Source organism: Nylanderia fulva, unplaced genomic scaffold, assembly GCF_048542155.1.
Source record: "Nylanderia fulva isolate GAGA-0341 unplaced genomic scaffold, ASM4854215v1 Scaffold1235, whole genome shotgun sequence".
In the NCBI taxonomy this organism is placed as follows: domain Eukaryota; kingdom Metazoa; phylum Arthropoda; class Insecta; order Hymenoptera; family Formicidae; genus Nylanderia; species Nylanderia fulva.
In genome coordinates, this window is record NW_028189449.1 from 1 (window position 1) to 16,466 (window position 16,466).

Sequence of the window (16,466 nt, forward strand, 5' to 3'; positions counted from 1 at the left end):
TTTGGTTTTTTTTTTTTAATATATTCTTGATATAATAAAGTAGTCCGCCAAAGAGTCGGATTTTGCATTTTTGCTCTGAAAAATTTATAATAAATAAAATACGGACTCCTGGCTAACCCAACCTTACCCGTTACTAGCTGCGCATTCCCCCCAAGTTATATTATAAATTTTCTTTTCATCTTTTTTTCAATAAATAACTCTTTGGCGGACTGCATTTGAGCTTACTGATTAAGAATATCATAAATTTAATAAGATTTCATTCAGTAGTTTCGCTAATATCTGGAATATAAGAATCTCTAATTCCCGGCCGGCCGATAGGCGTCTCCACCATGTCGCCTGCCGACCCTTAATTCAGCGACAAAAGTTGTTACCGTGATCATTTTGTCGCTCAAACAATCGGTTTTAGCGGCTCGTGAAAAGCACCTTTATGGAAAAGTATGTGCTCCCTCTTCGATGATCGCGCGATCGCCGCGCCCGCAGCTGAAACTAATAGAATCTCTAGCGGGGTCGAGCGTTTATCGCGGGGAGGCGACACCGGAGCTGGCTGAAGGCTCTCGCGATCGCGCGTGGTCTTCCGTGACTGTGACACTGTGATTTCGCGAAGACGCTCTCGGCAAAAATGACATCCCGTCACGAGAAGGAGCGCGCTAAGCAGATTCAGGAAAAAGTGTCAAAACCTGCTGACACAGATGCTCCGCGACGAGGATAACAAGTACTGCGTCGACTGTGACGCGAAAGGTTCGTCTGACAAGAAGTAACATTATCGCTATCCTGTACCTTCTTACGCTTATTTCTGACTCACGTCAGAGTCGTTATTCTCAAATCTTCAGGAGAATATTCAGTGCTTTGTACTGTGTGTATAATTTTTATCGCATTTGTATGTGTATTTGTGTATCTCTTAAAATCGACATTTATCAGCGTAAATCGTGGAATGACGTAGGCCACGAAACGTCAACGCGTTATGGATTTTTAATTTCCGTGCTGTCAGTGCACTGTTTTTAAGCTCGTCTTTAACGTCGTCGAAACGTCTTCCAGGTTTACTTATTGCTCGAATTTTGGCTCAAAAAATGAGAACATGCCTCTTTTTCTTTTTCTCTCCCCTCTCCCTCCCTCTCTCTTTTCTTGATAGATAATTAAATTTTGATAAAAATATATAGTCATTTTTAATAAGATCTGTCATTTATGTTATCATGATTTAAAGCTCATAATACAGTCGCAAATGTGTGTATGTATTTTGTTACATATGTATAAATAAATGGCTCAATTGGTTGACAGAACACTTGTATTGATAGCTATTAATAAAAATCTATAGTTATTTATCTTTTGCTTCTTTTATACATCAAGTCTTTAATTAAATTCCAAATTTAGATGAGAGGTAAAATATTTTTTTATATCCTAGATATGTATTATTATATTTTACAGGACCAAGATGGGCCAGCTGGAACTTGGGAATTTTCTTGTGTATTCGATGTGCTGGTATACACAGAAATCTTGGCGTGCATATAAGCAAAGTGAAGTCTGTTAATTTAGACACATGGACACCAGAACAAGTAGTAGTATGTATACTATATTATATATATATATATATATATATATATATATATATATATATATATATATATATATATATATATATATATATGTATATTATATATACATTTTAGTTTTTTTCAAGATAATAGGTAACATTTTTAAAAGAATAATATTTTTATTATTTATTAAAGTTTTGTATTGAAAGTATCTAAAATATATAATTTTATAAATTATATATTTATCATGTTATAAAGTTCTAATTGTTTTTACAGAAAAGTTAGTCAGTTTTTAATAACATTTATATTTTAAGAATTTTAATTTTATTGTTATAATATATTTATAAAATTATATATATATATATATATATATAATATTAATTAGTATTCTTTTAAATATTTATATTTTATATATTTCTTAAATAGACAATTATGTGTATTTTCTACAAAATAAATAAAAACTATTGAAGCTTTTAAATATTTTATTCTGTTTTTATTTATGAATCTTTGTGCTTTTAATTTCTAGAGCTTACAGCAAATGGGTAATTCCCGAGCCAGAGCAGTCTATGAGGCAAATCTTCCAGACAGTTTCCGAAGACCGCAAACGGATTGTAGTCTTGAAAGTTTTATTCGAGCAAAGTATGAACACAAAAAGTACATAGCCAGAGAATGGGTGCCACCTCCTTTACCGAAGGTATGATTGTCATATCTACTTTAATCTTATTTGCTTCTCAACATATAATTTTGATTAAAATATAAGTATTAAATATGTATAAGTTATGTATTAAATATGTATATATATATATAAAAATATGTAATATGTATAAAGAAAACTTTGTAATGTTTTGCTTTGTAAATAGTGACATTATTTATTTGCTGTATATAAATTATATCATATAAATATTTGTATGCAATATTGATTTTATATCTGCAAAACTATATCAGGGTGTATTTGTGAGTTTAAATTGGAAATATTGCCATCAATTGCTAGGTCAATTGGGATAAAGAACTTGATGAAGAAGCTGAGAGACAACGCAGGCGAAAAAAGGAGAGTTCCGAAGCTGCGACAACTGTACTCCCACTTGTAAAAAAACCTGAAGTAGTGCCTCAATTGCCAAAACCTCGCAGTTCCGTCAGTCCTAAACTTGGTAGAACAAAAGAAAGTTCTGCAATTCTGGATCTCCTAGGTCTTGGTGTGTTTTTTTCATTTTTTATGTATATATAATTTACTATATAATTATATAATTTTTGGAATATAAATATCTTATTTACATCAATACCTTAATAGATGCGCCAGCAACCAACCAAATAAATGTAAATGGTTCTGGAGACGACGTGTTTTCTTCCTTCTTGTCTGCGCCACCTGCTTCGACAGCCACAACTGGAAATGACGTTTCTAATGGAAGTAAAGCAACCGCTAAGACCGAAGAGGAAAGTTTCTTTGAACAAACAGCGCCGCTATCTCAAGAAAAAAGCAAAATGACAAAGGACAGTATTTTAGCATTATATGGTACACCAAGTCATCAATCATCGATTTATGGTGTTTCAGGTAATGCGCGTGCGACGAAGAAATATTGATAAATTTCAAAAATTAATACGCACTGCGTTTTTCTTTACATATATTTCAGGAGGAGTGTATTCTCAACATTCTATACCATATAAACAGCAAATGTCAAATGTGAATACGTTTGGACAACAAAGTTCTTTAGGTCAAATCGGCCAACTTTCTACACAAATGCCGGTCACAAATCAGATGCTTGTTAATCAAAATCAAATTATAACGAATCCTAGTTCGATAGGTGCGGTAGCAGCCAATCCTTTAGGCTTACATCTAGGGCAAATAAATCAACTAAATGGTGTACCAAATGCTGCTATGACGATGCCACCTCAAATGGTAAATAAAGCTTTGTGTGTTTATATATTATACAAGGTGAAGAAAAAGTATGAGACTGATAAATATCGGAAAGAATGATGTTTTACTAGTCTCATACTTTTTCCTCACCCTGTATATTTTTTATATTTTATTGCGCTGACTATGTGTAATTATTCTAACTTTTAATGTAAAATTTAGAAAATTTTCAACTTTTTCTTATATTTTATAGATGATGCAATTAGGACAAACTAGTATTACTAGTAATAATGGATGGAGCGGTATGTTGACGCAAAATCTTCAGCCAGCTCCTGGCAGCAATCCTTTCTTTAATTTAACAGCACAGCAACAACAAACTGCTGCATTCAATGCTCAAGTATGTAATAACAAATATTTTGAGACGCTCTGTGTTACATGATTGCATATGTGTGCATTGAAAATGAATATCCAAATATAAATATATGTTATATATTAATATATATGTATATATATAAATATTTTATAATATAATATATTAAAATATACATATATATATATATATATATGTATATTTAATTAAAATATAATATGATATATATTAAATATTATATATTATATAATATATATTAAATATAATATAATATATATTAAATATTATATATTATAATATTAATATGTATATACTATGTTGTAATATCTGTATTAGATAAAATGTCAATGTGTTACTTTTTAAATAATTTGTAATGACATTTCAGTTGCCGCAACAAATGTCGCAAATGTCTATGGGTGATATGAATTTTTCCTCTACGACAGGCAAACCTGCCAATGCCACTGCGTTACCCGGACAGACTCTTTCCACTAATTTGTGGCAGTAAAAATTTATTGCAAATATTGTGAACCTTTGTTATCTTGTTCAGTGTTGTAATGTCGACAGTCTATTATCCATCATAACATTTCCATGTTTCTTCATCGGATGTTGCTTTAGATAGTGATAGAACCGATGAAAGCATAGAAATGGGAACAAAAAAAAAGAAAGAGAAAATTACTCGAATACTGTTTCATGATTCGTGAACGTGTATAGTGCTTTGAGTTGATAAATATTTCTTCGGAAGCCTGTGCTAGCTTTTAATGTTATTGTTGGATGAAAATGATTGGAATAAAATAGATCTTTGACTGATTGTAAGAGAAGTTATTTAGTTAGTAGCGACACTATATATGTACCTTATATGGTACAAAATTATGCTACTAAAATAAGAGCTTTTTGTAATTGCGATTGAAGTATATGTCAGGGTCCATTTTCATCACAACTTAGTATTAATTCAAATCGGTGATGGAAAATGATATAATTTTAGCTAAGATTTCGTTGCTATTCGTGCTATGCAAAAGTGTGTTCGTGAATTTATTCACAAAAATAGAAACATTGAGAGGGAGAAATTGACATAAAGTATATGTATTCTCGCATCGAATAGCATCAATAATTTATAATTTGTTAAAATTATATCAAATCTCAAGTTCTGATTCAAATAGAGATATATATACATATATATATATATATATATATATATATGTATATGCATACACAAGTTTTATCAGAGATGTAAAAAGACTTGAATCTTCATTGTATTTTTAAGATATAATCGACACGTGTGCAATATGTGTCCACATTTATTCTGTATTATTGATAAATATATAAATGCAAGATAATATAAATACATGATATCACACATGTATTTTAGTTGAATAAAGCATAGAATAGGACTATTATTATGACAATGATTGAAACAATTTTTTCTCGATAATTAATTATTACTGTAATATTTACGATATTTTATTTAAAAAATTCACATAGAGGTACATACATTAATACTAATAATTCTGAGATGTTTTGATTGATTTCTAATTAAAAATTGTTAGAGTTCGAAAAAATAATTTTTCGAAATTTCTCACAAAGCAATTACTGTATATTTTTAATTACAAATCCTTAAATTTTGTAAGAAAATTCAAATGTGATTTTTCAGAATGCTACAAAATGTGTAAGTTCTATTTAAGAATGTAAAAAAAGAGATATATAAATGCAAAATTAAATTAAATCTGATTATGCATCAACATTGAATTCTTTCTTATGTATGTATGAGGTATAAGAAATCAAAATTTCATCACTTTTTTATACTTAATATAAAAATAAAATATTAATATATAATAAATAATATTTCAAAATATATTATATACCTACATAATACGATTATATATATATATAATAAATAATATGCAGAATATCCAATTTTAATCGACCATCCCTAAAAACTTATTTTTGATTGTACAACAAAATATTTCAAACAAGTGTTGCACAACTTTTGTTTAAAACATTTCCCAAGTAACAATAAACTGACGTCATTAAACGTCAAAATGACGTTATTTATTGTCATTTTGCTATTTGAGTTTGCTGTGCAATTAAAAATAAATAACAAACTTTTGGGAGTGATCTATTAAAATTGGACACCCTGTAAAAGAAAATAAAAATCTAAAAATCTGTAGTCACTGAAAATAAAAATAAAATAAATCTACAGGGGCAAAAAATATAAAATCAGCACTATATTATAAGATTTCCAGTGCTTACAATTGAATTTCGAAATAACGCAGCTATATCTCCTATTGAACAGTAGTGACTCACCGGAAGTGAACGGAGAGTTTCCGCAGCTCTGCGCATTTAACGCGCAATCTCTTCCACTTGCATTTAGACACTTCGTTCGCGAGCCACGTGAGAGAAGTAAAATATCAAATATGGATAAACCAGTCGTTCTGGCGCGCGTAATCAAGGTCCTGGGCCGCACCGGCTCGCAGGGACAGTGCACCCAGGTGAAGGTGGAGTTCCTGGGCGAGCAGAATCGACAGATCATCAGGAACGTGAAGGGACCGGTGCGAGAAGGCGATCTCTTAACCTTGCTCGAGTCCGAACGCGAGGCCAGAAGGCTTCGATAATTCACCTTTAACTGATATTATTGAAAAAAAAACGGTCGCCAGCCATCGCCTACAGGACTTCAGCATCAGGATTTTTCTGCGTGAAGAACTTCCCTCGACGCATGAATCTCCGTCATCATCGATGATGATACTGAAGAGTCATGCTGAAAATGATACTGAAGGACTTCCCTCGACGCATGGATCTCCGTCGCCATCGATGTTGGTGCTGATGATGTTGATGTTGATGATGATGTTGATGATGATGATGATGATGCTGATGCTGATGATGATGATGATGATGCTGAAGATAATGCTGAAGATGATGCTGAAGATGATGCTGAGCACCTCTGTCACGTGTCTCACGAAAACTGCCTGTTGAAACGAGATCGTATATTCTGCTCTTGACAAACATTCCTAACAATGAAAATTCCACGATTTTTTCAATAAATCTTGGCTGGTAACCACAAATTTTATTTGATGTTGTCCTTGCGTTTTTCCTTGTCACAATTTTAATTTGTAAAATCAGTGGTGAATGAATCACTAAAAATGTAATTTGTTGTGTTTTATTTAATTTCTTCTTAAAATAACGATATAACTCAATTAGTTTCTACATTTAATATAAAAAATATATTTTCTAGAACAAGTAAGAATTACAGAAAGTGTGTTCAATAAATTTGATGTGTCGGGAAGTGGAAAAATGATATGAAATAGGACAAAATTATATAAAATTCAATGTTTTACTTTTCAATCATTCCTTTTTATGTTATATATTATTATATTATATATTTATTATACTATTTATATAAATGTAATTTGTCATGTTTTATTTTAAATTTCTTTTCAAATAATGATATAACTCATGAATTAGTTTCTATATTTAATATAAAAAATATATATTTTCTAGAACAAATAAGAATTACAAAAGATGTGTTCAACAAATTTTTGATATATCGGGAAGTAGAAAAATTATATAAAATTTAGAGTTCTTTACATACTTTTCTGAATTAATCATTATTTCTCTTTATATTATATATTTTACATTATTTATATTATATATTAAAAGTAAATTTTCTATTCTCTCTTCCTTCATTTGAGTATGAAACATTTAAAAGACAAAGATGTTTAGAAAATATGATCTATTTAAGAAATAGTGCCTATACAATCTTATAAAAATTTTAAACGGTTCCTTATATATATACATACATGTCCATATTGTTAAAATACAACATAGTATAATAGCTACATATGAAAATTACACAACCCGGGCTTAACATGAAACATAAATGTGAGTGTCGACATTTACGATAACTGTTATATCCTTCTTCGTTTCGGTGGAGGTGTATCGCATGGACTGGAAGAAGCTTTAGAAGAACTGTCTACACTTTGCCTGGTTGGCCTCTTAGGGATTCTTTTTAAGAGCTCACGACCGGACTCTGAATCCTTGCGTTCTTTCTTTCCATTTGATGCTTAAAAAAAATATAATTATTAAAAATATTAAATTAATTATTTATTTATTAAATTATATTAATATATTTTATATTAAATTTATATATATTAAAATATAATATATAATATATTCATTACTTAGGATAGATCGCTAAATAAGTGAAATTAAAAAATATCCTTTACCACTTTCTTCCGAATCGTCTTTGCCCTTTGAGCGACCTTTTGAGGATTTATGCTCTTTTCTTGTATCTTTTGCATCCTTAAATTTATCTTTCTTGATCTCCATTTCTTTCACATACTTCTTTATTTCTTCCTTCTTTTTCTCCATGTCTTTGCTTCCTTTAAAATCACGCAGTACACCTTCCTTTTTCAAACTTTCCTTAATATCCTTTTCCTTCTTAATCTCTTTGTATTTATCTCTCTGATCCTTCAGTTTTATCTCTAATTCCTCCTTTTTTCGAGGCTTTCCTACAAATTCGGTCTCTGGTAGAGAAAAATCCATCTCTTGACTTGGAAAAGGTAAATCTTCCATGTCATCCTATAAAAAAAATTTACATATACATACATATATATATATATATATATATAAAATATACTTTTTATTAAAAATTATACAGTACAAAATATATATATATATATAAAATATACTTTTTATTAAAAATTATACAGTACAAATTATATAACAGTAAAAATATTTAATTTAAATTTTTCTACTGTTATATAATTTAAATTAATTTAAATATAATACACTGCTCTAAACATTTTATTCATTTAAACTTTTTCATTTCTATATGTATAAATCAATGCTTACCAAAGCCATAAGATCGTACATAGATTCCAAATGATCCCAAATCATTTTTAATGGCACATCCTTGTGAATGGCAGCGCGAAATTTCTCCCATATGCACACCATGTGAAAATATTTGTTGACACCTTGAGAACAATTCATTAAATTGCAATTGAGAATCTGCATGTGAGTGGTAAATAATAATAGTAAATATAACCTGAAATCGCCGGCTTTCGCGTCTTACCGACTGGTTTGTGGCCATTCATGGAGAAGAAAAGCTGAATTTCATTTTCTACGTTCCATTCTATCTCCTCGAACGAAGAGGGATCCGTTTGTTTTTCTTTTACAGCCATTTTATACATAAATTTCTAACTATGTTGCACACTCGAATAAAACAACTTGTTTAGCAATTTGTGCTCAGGCCTTAAAAGCTGAGTTTTCATGGTGACGCTCGACGCTTATTTTCAGCGTCATCATGAAAAGTTAGTTTAAGAGACATGTGAACTGGTTATAACGTCGGGATTGGTTAATAGCTGACTTTCCAAGAATATGGCGGAGCCAATGAAATAATTTGATTTTATATTTGACTTAGGTATATTGAAGCGGGGTCTACAATGGCAGCAGGAATACAGAGTGCAAGAGTAAGCAGTAAGCAGTACGAAATGGGATTCGCTCATTTCGTCGGGAGTAACGGAATGAGCTAATCCCATTTTGTACTGCTTACTGCTTACTCTTGTACTCTGTATTCCTGCTGCCATTGTAGATCCCGCTTGACAAAAGTGAAAAGGCGGTAGAAATAAACATGTACAATCGTAACAAAAGTAATGAAATAAAAAAAAAATTGCGCCAAGTGAAAGTAGAAACTTGTACCAGTGGAAAATTAAAGTTGCAGACATATATAGAGTCGTATAATGAATCAATAAAAATTTAAATTTGCAAATGTAGAATTGTACCATAAAAAAACTTATCTTATAAAAAAAAAGATAAACAAGATGCCAAGTCCATGCGCCATGTGAAAAAGTGTTAAACAAAAAAGTATTTTTAAGTAAAAAAATCTATCAATTGACAAAAATTTATGTTCTAAAATTAATATCTCTACAAAAAGTAATGTCCAATTATTGCGCGAATAAATAAACATTTTTATAAAAAATTAAAATTTAAAAACTTATGCAAATTTAAAATTAATATAAAATAAAAAGAAATAAAAAAATTTTAGTTAAAAAAACTGGGCGCGCTGCAATGAGTTTAAAAGTAACAATTTAATTTTAATATCATTAGAATATTATTTAGCAGCGCGCCCAGTTTTTTTAACTAAAATTTTTTTATTTCTTTTTATTTTATATTAATTTTAAATTTGCATAAGTTTTTAAATTTTAATTTTTTATAAAAATGTTTATTTATTCGCGCAATAATTGGACATTACTTTTTGTAGAGATATTAATTTTAGAACATAAATTTTTGTCAATTGATAGATTTTTTTACTTAAAAATACTTTTTTGTTTAACACTTTTTCACATGGCGCATGGACTTGGCATCTTGTTTATCTTTTTTTTTATAAGATAAGTTTTTTTATGGTACAATTCTACATTTGCAAATTTAAATTTTTATTGATTCATTATACGACTCTATATATGTCTGCAACTTTAATTTTCCACTGGTACAAGTTTCTACTTTCACTTGGCGCAATTTTTTTTTTATTTCATTACTTTTGTTACGATTGTACATGGGTTTATAATCGATAATTTTTCATACAATTCTATTGTACATGGGTTTGCAATGGATAATTTTTGTTAATGGCGTGCCCTTAACTGGTCGCCTTTTTTTACCTTTTTTTAAAGGTGAGTTTTTAGAGATTATATCATTCATTTTTGTATATGATAAGCATCTTTAAATAAATAAGCAAATTCAATTTTTCTGGCATTTTCTTATTTTAGGTACATATATATCCAATAATTAATATACAAAATTAAATATTATTCATCACACAATTTGTATCACAATAATATATTTTTAAAAATTTATTTTAAATTTATTTAATCATTTTTATCATTGTGATTGTAGTGGCAAGGATTTTATTGCTCAGTGTCATTGCAAGCATCTGGCCTGTATATACCATAATATATTGTGTAATACATTGGCTAAGTATGACAATATGGATTTTGATAAATTCCCATGGAATATTGGAATTTTGTCGGACTTGCAGTCATCCACCACATATGCAGCCTACAATTAAAGAACGCATTTATTCCATATTATTTGCTTCCGTTATTGGCATAGTGCACATTTTTATATATCTCAATGCTGTAGATAGCAAAACATTTTGAAAACATCTATCTTTCTATGTTATCTGCTTTTTTGAAAATATTGCAGCAAATTTATTATGGCAATATGCTTGTCCTCCTGCAGTTAAAGAGGCTTAGTACTTTAATATAATCTTTATTATTTGTATCATTTCCTTTTTCTTGGGAATTACAGCAATGCTTTTGTACTATATTGTCTTGCATCCCTCAAAAAGACAACATACTTCAAACGCACCAGTTCAAGCAATGTAACTTTGATATTTATTTACTTTAAAAAATGAGAGATAAACTATACAATATGCAATTAACCTTATCTTATGACTTTTATAAATCTTATGATAAAATCTAACTCTCTCTTAATCTTTATTATGAAAAGAATCTCGGTATTATATGAAATAATTTCATTGTAATTAATAGTTTAACTTTCAAAAATTTTGCAAAATAAAATAACTCATACATTGTATTTCTACCATATATATAAAAAAAAGATAGGTAAATATAAATAAATAAATATATATTTATGATATACAATAAATAAATATATATTTATATATATATATATATATATATATATATAAAATGTTGGATTTTTATTATATATATATAATTTTAAAAAATCTTTTTTATATGCTATTGAATTTTAATACATACAATTTTGATTATATGTATTTTAATTGATTATATTTATAAGTATTTTTATATTATCTTAAAAAGACTGCATAGAATTATTTGTGCGACACTCTTATATGTATGTATAATTAATAGGGACCAACTACACATTTTTTTTTCCACTGAATAAAAACAATCTCAATATTAAAATTAAATTATAAAAAAGATACTGTGATATTTTATTGATGAGAAATGTACATTTATAATTGTATTAAATACAAAAATAAACATGCCATGAATTACTATATATACATATTTTCATAATTATCAAACTTAAAAATATAATATTGTTACCAAAGAAGAAAGCACTATTTAAAAACTCTAAAAGTTCATAATTTGTTAAATTAGTAATTAAATACTGCATTTTGTATAATTTTTAAGCTTTATTCTTTTATTTTTCTTTATTTAATTGAATAGATATTAACATCCAATGTAGCATACAGATTAAATTAACAACTAAAAAAATAAATCTTAACTTTGAAATATATTTTTGTTTCTTTTAAATATCAATCAACTGGATTTTGTACTACTATTAATATGAATTCTTTATCTGGTGCCATCATAATTTTATGTTTTTTGCTACGTATGCGCAAGAAAGTTAAATCATTTGTTGGATTCAAGTCACGTACGACAGAACGAGCTTTATCTGACAATTGACTTATCAAACCTGCGTATTGAACTGTTGTCGTATTATCTAATGTTGACTTTATAGGAATACCTAAAACAAATATAATTTTATAAATTTTTGTTTACAACTACAAGTAAATCATGTCAATGATCTCATGTAATACCTTCTGCATTCACCACTATTGTTCCAACTACCCTTTTATGACACTGAATTTGTTTCATAGTTTCTTCAACCTCTTATAAATTATTTCATCGAAATTTATTAATAAAATTTTTATTTTAAATATTCCAATAACGGAAGCAAATCATATGGAATAAATGCGTTCTTTAATTGTAGGCTGCATATGTGGTGGATGACTGTAAGTCCGACAAAATTCCAATATTCCATGGGAATCTATCAAAATCTATATTGTCATACTTAGCCAATGTATTACACAATATATTATGGTATATACAGGCCAGATGCTTGCAATGACACTGAGCAATAAGATCCTTGCCACTACAATCACAATGATAAAAATGATTAAATAAATTTAAAATAAATTTTAAAAAATATATTATTTTGATACAAAATGTGTGATGAATAATATTTAATTTTGTATATTAATTATTGGATATATATGTACCTGCAATAAGAAAATGCCAGAAAAATTGTAAAATAGTTCCTATAGCACTGATATTAGATTTATCTTGTTAAGCTAATCGAATGCTGCGATGATAACTAGCCATTGCCCAACCCATGCTCACAAGTGAGCTGATAATGCTACCTGCTTGATGTACAACTGAAAAAAATATAGAAGCTAATTAAGAAAATTATTAAAAATATATGCATACTCATACATAGGCATTTATATAATTGAAATATTATTGAAATAATAGCAAAATATCTGATTTTGTATCACAGACTGTAAACTTGCACATAAATTATTATGACAATAAATTTGCAAATAATAACATTAAAATTGAATGTAAAAATTGAAATTGAAAATATCTAACCCCGCACGCTGTCAATATAGCGGAGGGCAACTATTATTAAAAATATATGCATACTCATACATAGGCATTTATATAATTGAAATATTATTGAAATATTATGACCATAAATTTGCAAATAATAACATTAAAATTGAATGTAAAAATTGAAATTGAAAATATCTAACCCCGCACGTTGATTGATTGAATTGAAAATATCTAACCCCGCACGCTGTCAATATAGCGGAGGGCAACTATCGCCGTCTGTTGTAAAACGTGCGAGATGGACATTTCCAATACATGCATCTATTTATGTGTTATGTACGTGTGATATATGTGTGCGCATGTGTTGTATACGTGTGAATACGTGTAGCACGATACTACTATGTTTGCGTGGTCGATGATGACAATGATGACGGGGACGTTTCTTAAAAGAAATTTTTCATATTTCGACTTTGCAATTATATATCTCTGCTTACAAATCACGTAGAGCAGAAATAAAGACACTTTTATTATATAATTCAAACTCAATCTATCGATTAAGTCTAGTATAAACTCGATTGCTTCAGCCGTTATTGAGAATTCGAAATATTATAAAGACTCAAATGTCCGACTCGCGTTAAGATACACGGTGTCTCGGCTACGCCCTTAACTGGTCGCGAGACACTACCGTGTCTCTTGATTAAAACTGATTTGAAGAATTTATATATATGTATCAAACAAAAGGAAACAGCAAGAATTAATACATAAAACATAAGTTATACATTATATTAATAACCACATAAAAAATAGTTTCGAAATGGTTAACAAAATTTCAGATATTTACATCCATAATGACTACAAATTATTATCTCTTGATGTTATTTCACTTTTTACTAACGTACCTATCGATTTAGTTCTCGAGAGTGTTTCCAATAGATGGCAATATATTGAAAATAATTGCAATCTCCCTATAGTAGGTCTTCGTACTTTTTGCATTTGAAATCTGTTTTCTTTTTCTCTAATATTTAACATATATTGATTTCTTGTTTTACATGCATGAATTTTTGAGAATTTTGAGCAATATGAACATCATAATGCATTATTTTCTACATTGCATGTTTGAATCTTTTCCGCACAAATGCGGGTATTGTGGATGGCTGTTCCAATTTTCTACTAATTTTGTCGAGCATGAATGCTTCAAGCATTATGTGGAAGATAAGGATCGTTATAGATGAAAATTTTGTCGTGACAATATGTTATAACAGTATGTTTACTACATTCTTTGCATATATTTTGTTGTATCATTTTATTGTATTATAGTAATTAAATGTATTTATTTATTTAATCGCTGCTGCCTAAATCAGGTTTCTCTGTAGGTGAGCACCACAAGCCAAAATTATTTCTGTGCAAATGTCTGGTGTAGAATTTAATAGGACAAAAGAGACGTTGAGAAGAGAAGACAAAAATTAGACAAAAAGGACATCTGCATTAATCTTTTTTATGGGACCTAGGAGATTAAATTTAATATGATTATTAGAAATACAATAGATTATTACCTTAAAAATGCTGCAAAATACTAAGCTGTCCTGCATCGATTACTTCTCGTCTTCTACATATTTCGTTTATCTTGTCACTTTGCCAGCCATTTTAAATATGCGCGTTTTACGGAACCTAAAGCATCGGTTCCCCATGAAGCGTATTATTCGGGACGGATAGGTTACGAAAACCAATCACAAGTCCTATTTAGCATTTTTTATAAAAAAATTAAAAATTTTTGAAAAAAAGAAAAAAAGTTAAGTTTTAAAAATTATGAATTATTTTTAAATTAATTTTTAAATAAATTTTTTAAAACCCCCAAAAAATTTTTTATTTTTTTTTTAAAAACCCCGGGGGGAAAAAAAAAGAAAGGGGATTTTTTTTTCCCCCCCACTAAAAAAGGAAAAGGGGGGGGGAAAAACCCTTTTTTAAATTTTTTTGTTTTTTAGACAAGGGCCCCCAAAAAATTTTATTTTTGTAAAAAAATTTTTAAATTTTTTAATTTTTAATTTAAATTTTTTAAATTTTTTGCCTTTTTTGTCCCAATTAAAATTTAAAAAAATTTTGGGTTTTTATAAAAAAAATTAAAAAAAGGCTTAAAAAAAAAAAAAAATTTTTTTTTTAAAATAGGCCCAAAATAAATTTTAATTTTTAAAAAAAAATTTAAAATTAAAAAAAAAATTATGTACATAAAAAAATTTAAATAAAAAAATTTTTGTACAATAAAAAAAAAAATTAACCCAACCCCCAAAACCCCGAAAGAGTTTAGAAAATCCTGAGGATGTTAAATTTTTTTTAAAATTTTTTAAATGTTTGCTATTTGGAAAAAAAAAATGTACATATAAAAAAAAGAAATTAAGTGCCTTTTGCACATTTCGTTTATTTCCAAAGAAAAAAAATTTTTGTTTGAATGTACCAATAAAGGAACATCGCTATGGCTCTTTTGCCCTTTCTTGTATTTTTTATTTAAATTAAGGCCTTTATATTTTCTTAGTCTTTAAGAAAAATTTAAATTTATATATAAGTACATAATAAAAAAATTTAGGAAATTTAAAATTAGGGACATATAATGGAAATTCGGGAAAAAACTATATACAAAATATAAATTTGAGAATTAAAATTATATTTTAATTGGAAATTTGGGAATTTAAAATCATGTTGAATAAAAAAAATTCTAAATAATATATATGTTTTGCCTAAAAATTTTTTTTGATTAAAATTTTATAAAAACTAAATTAAAAAAAATTTGTACACATAATTTAATTTTTAATTTTTATTTTTGTCATAGCATAAATTTTCATTCCCAAAATTTCCCTTTTAAACACGTGAAATAATTTTAAATTTTTGAATTTTTTTTAGTCGTAACTAATTTTAATTTTAATTTATTGGATTTTAGTATGATATACTTTACATAATTTTTATTTCCCGCAATATTATTAAAGTTACGACGTAACCAAAAATTTTAATATACCCCAAACAGAACAAAGTCACAATAATATCAAAAGTATCAAAGTGGAACAAAAGATCAAAAAATATATATTAATCTTTGATGTCTTTTGAAACATTTTTATATTATTGTGTCTTTTTTTTCTTTGGGATATCTCCATAATAATAAAAAATAAAAAAAATTATGTCTTGACATAAAAAAGAGGGAAATTTCCCCATAGAATAAGCCTTTTTTGGTTTTTTTTGAATTTATATATTTTTTTTTGTCAAGATTTTTAATTTATTTTTTTTGTTGGAAAAAGAAAAGGTTTGGAAAAATTCTACTTCATTTAAATCTATATTTTTTTGAAAATTTTTTATAATTA

General features: G+C 28.0%; 4 protein-coding genes across 8 annotated transcripts; 2 read left to right on the plus strand and 2 right to left on the minus strand.

The window, feature by feature from the left end:
• Window positions 1-549: 549 nt before the first annotated feature.
• On the plus strand, window positions 550-5,142 carry LOC146724609 (stromal membrane-associated protein 1-like). Its single transcript, XM_085479591.1, is given in 9 exon segments — window positions 550-664; window positions 666-738; window positions 1,423-1,556; window positions 2,056-2,223; window positions 2,521-2,722; window positions 2,818-3,078; window positions 3,158-3,423; window positions 3,632-3,775; window positions 4,134-5,142. Coding segments are annotated over 9 exon segments (1,413 nt in total). The 5' UTR covers window positions 550-619; the 3' UTR covers window positions 4,254-5,142.
• A 951-nt stretch (window positions 5,143-6,093) lies between these two features.
• LOC146724610 (small ribosomal subunit protein eS28) lies at window positions 6,094-6,804 on the plus strand. Its single transcript, XM_085479598.1, has one exon. It carries the CDS (start codon window positions 6,160-6,162, stop codon window positions 6,355-6,357), a length of 198 nt encoding a protein of 65 aa, XP_085335724.1. The 5' UTR covers window positions 6,094-6,159; the 3' UTR covers window positions 6,358-6,804.
• A 653-nt stretch (window positions 6,805-7,457) lies between these two features.
• Window positions 7,458-9,511, minus strand: LOC146724611 (uncharacterized). Its single transcript, XM_085479597.1, has 4 exons — window positions 8,814-9,511; window positions 8,594-8,715; window positions 7,966-8,320; window positions 7,458-7,802 (listed from the first exon to the last, which is right to left on the minus strand). Exons 1-4 carry the CDS (start codon window positions 8,929-8,931, stop codon window positions 7,648-7,650), a joined length of 750 nt encoding a protein of 249 aa, XP_085335723.1. The 5' UTR covers window positions 8,932-9,511; the 3' UTR covers window positions 7,458-7,647.
• A 2,267-nt stretch (window positions 9,512-11,778) lies between these two features.
• Window positions 11,779-14,873, minus strand: LOC146724612 (dynein light chain roadblock-type 2-like). Of its 5 annotated transcripts, none has more exons than XM_085479593.1 (4): window positions 14,676-14,873; window positions 12,792-12,947; window positions 12,330-12,664; window positions 11,779-12,256 (listed from the first exon to the last, which is right to left on the minus strand). In XM_085479593.1, exons 3-4 carry the CDS (start codon window positions 12,385-12,387, stop codon window positions 12,045-12,047), a joined length of 270 nt encoding a protein of 89 aa, XP_085335719.1. In that variant the 5' UTR covers window positions 12,388-12,664; window positions 12,792-12,947; window positions 14,676-14,873; the 3' UTR covers window positions 11,779-12,044. The 5 variants fall into 5 exon arrangements, with proteins under 5 accessions (XP_085335719.1, XP_085335720.1, XP_085335718.1 ...); XM_085479594.1 differs by lacking the exon at window positions 14,676-14,873 and adding an exon at window positions 13,964-14,669; XM_085479592.1 differs by lacking the exon at window positions 14,676-14,873 and adding an exon at window positions 13,326-13,957.
• Window positions 14,874-16,466: the final 1,593 nt, after the last annotated feature.

What these genes read in the sequence shown, in the direction of transcription:
- LOC146724611 (XM_085479597.1), bottom strand. Translation starts at nt 8,931, where the DNA reads ATGTATAAAATGGCTGTAAAAGAAAAACAAACGGATCCCTCTTCGTTC. An exon ending in GAATGGCCACAAACCAGTCG is followed by an intron (nt 8,716 to 8,813) that starts GTAAGACGCGAA and finishes ATTGTTCTCAAG; the next exon opens with GTGTCAACAAATATTTTCAC. An exon ending in AGACGATTCGGAAGAAAGTG is followed by an intron (nt 7,803 to 7,965) that starts GTAAAGGATATT and finishes ATTTTTTTTAAG; the next exon opens with CATCAAATGGAAAGAAAGAA.
- LOC146724610 (XM_085479598.1), top strand. Translation starts at nt 6,160, where the DNA reads ATGGATAAACCAGTCGTTCTGGCGCGCGTAATCAAGGTCCTGGGCCGC.
- LOC146724612 (XM_085479593.1), bottom strand. Translation starts at nt 12,387, where the DNA reads ATGAAACAAATTCAGTGTCATAAAAGGGTAGTTGGAACAATAGTGGTG. An exon ending in AATAGTGGTGAATGCAGAAG is followed by an intron (nt 12,257 to 12,329) that starts GTATTACATGAG and finishes TATTTGTTTTAG; the next exon opens with GTATTCCTATAAAGTCAACA.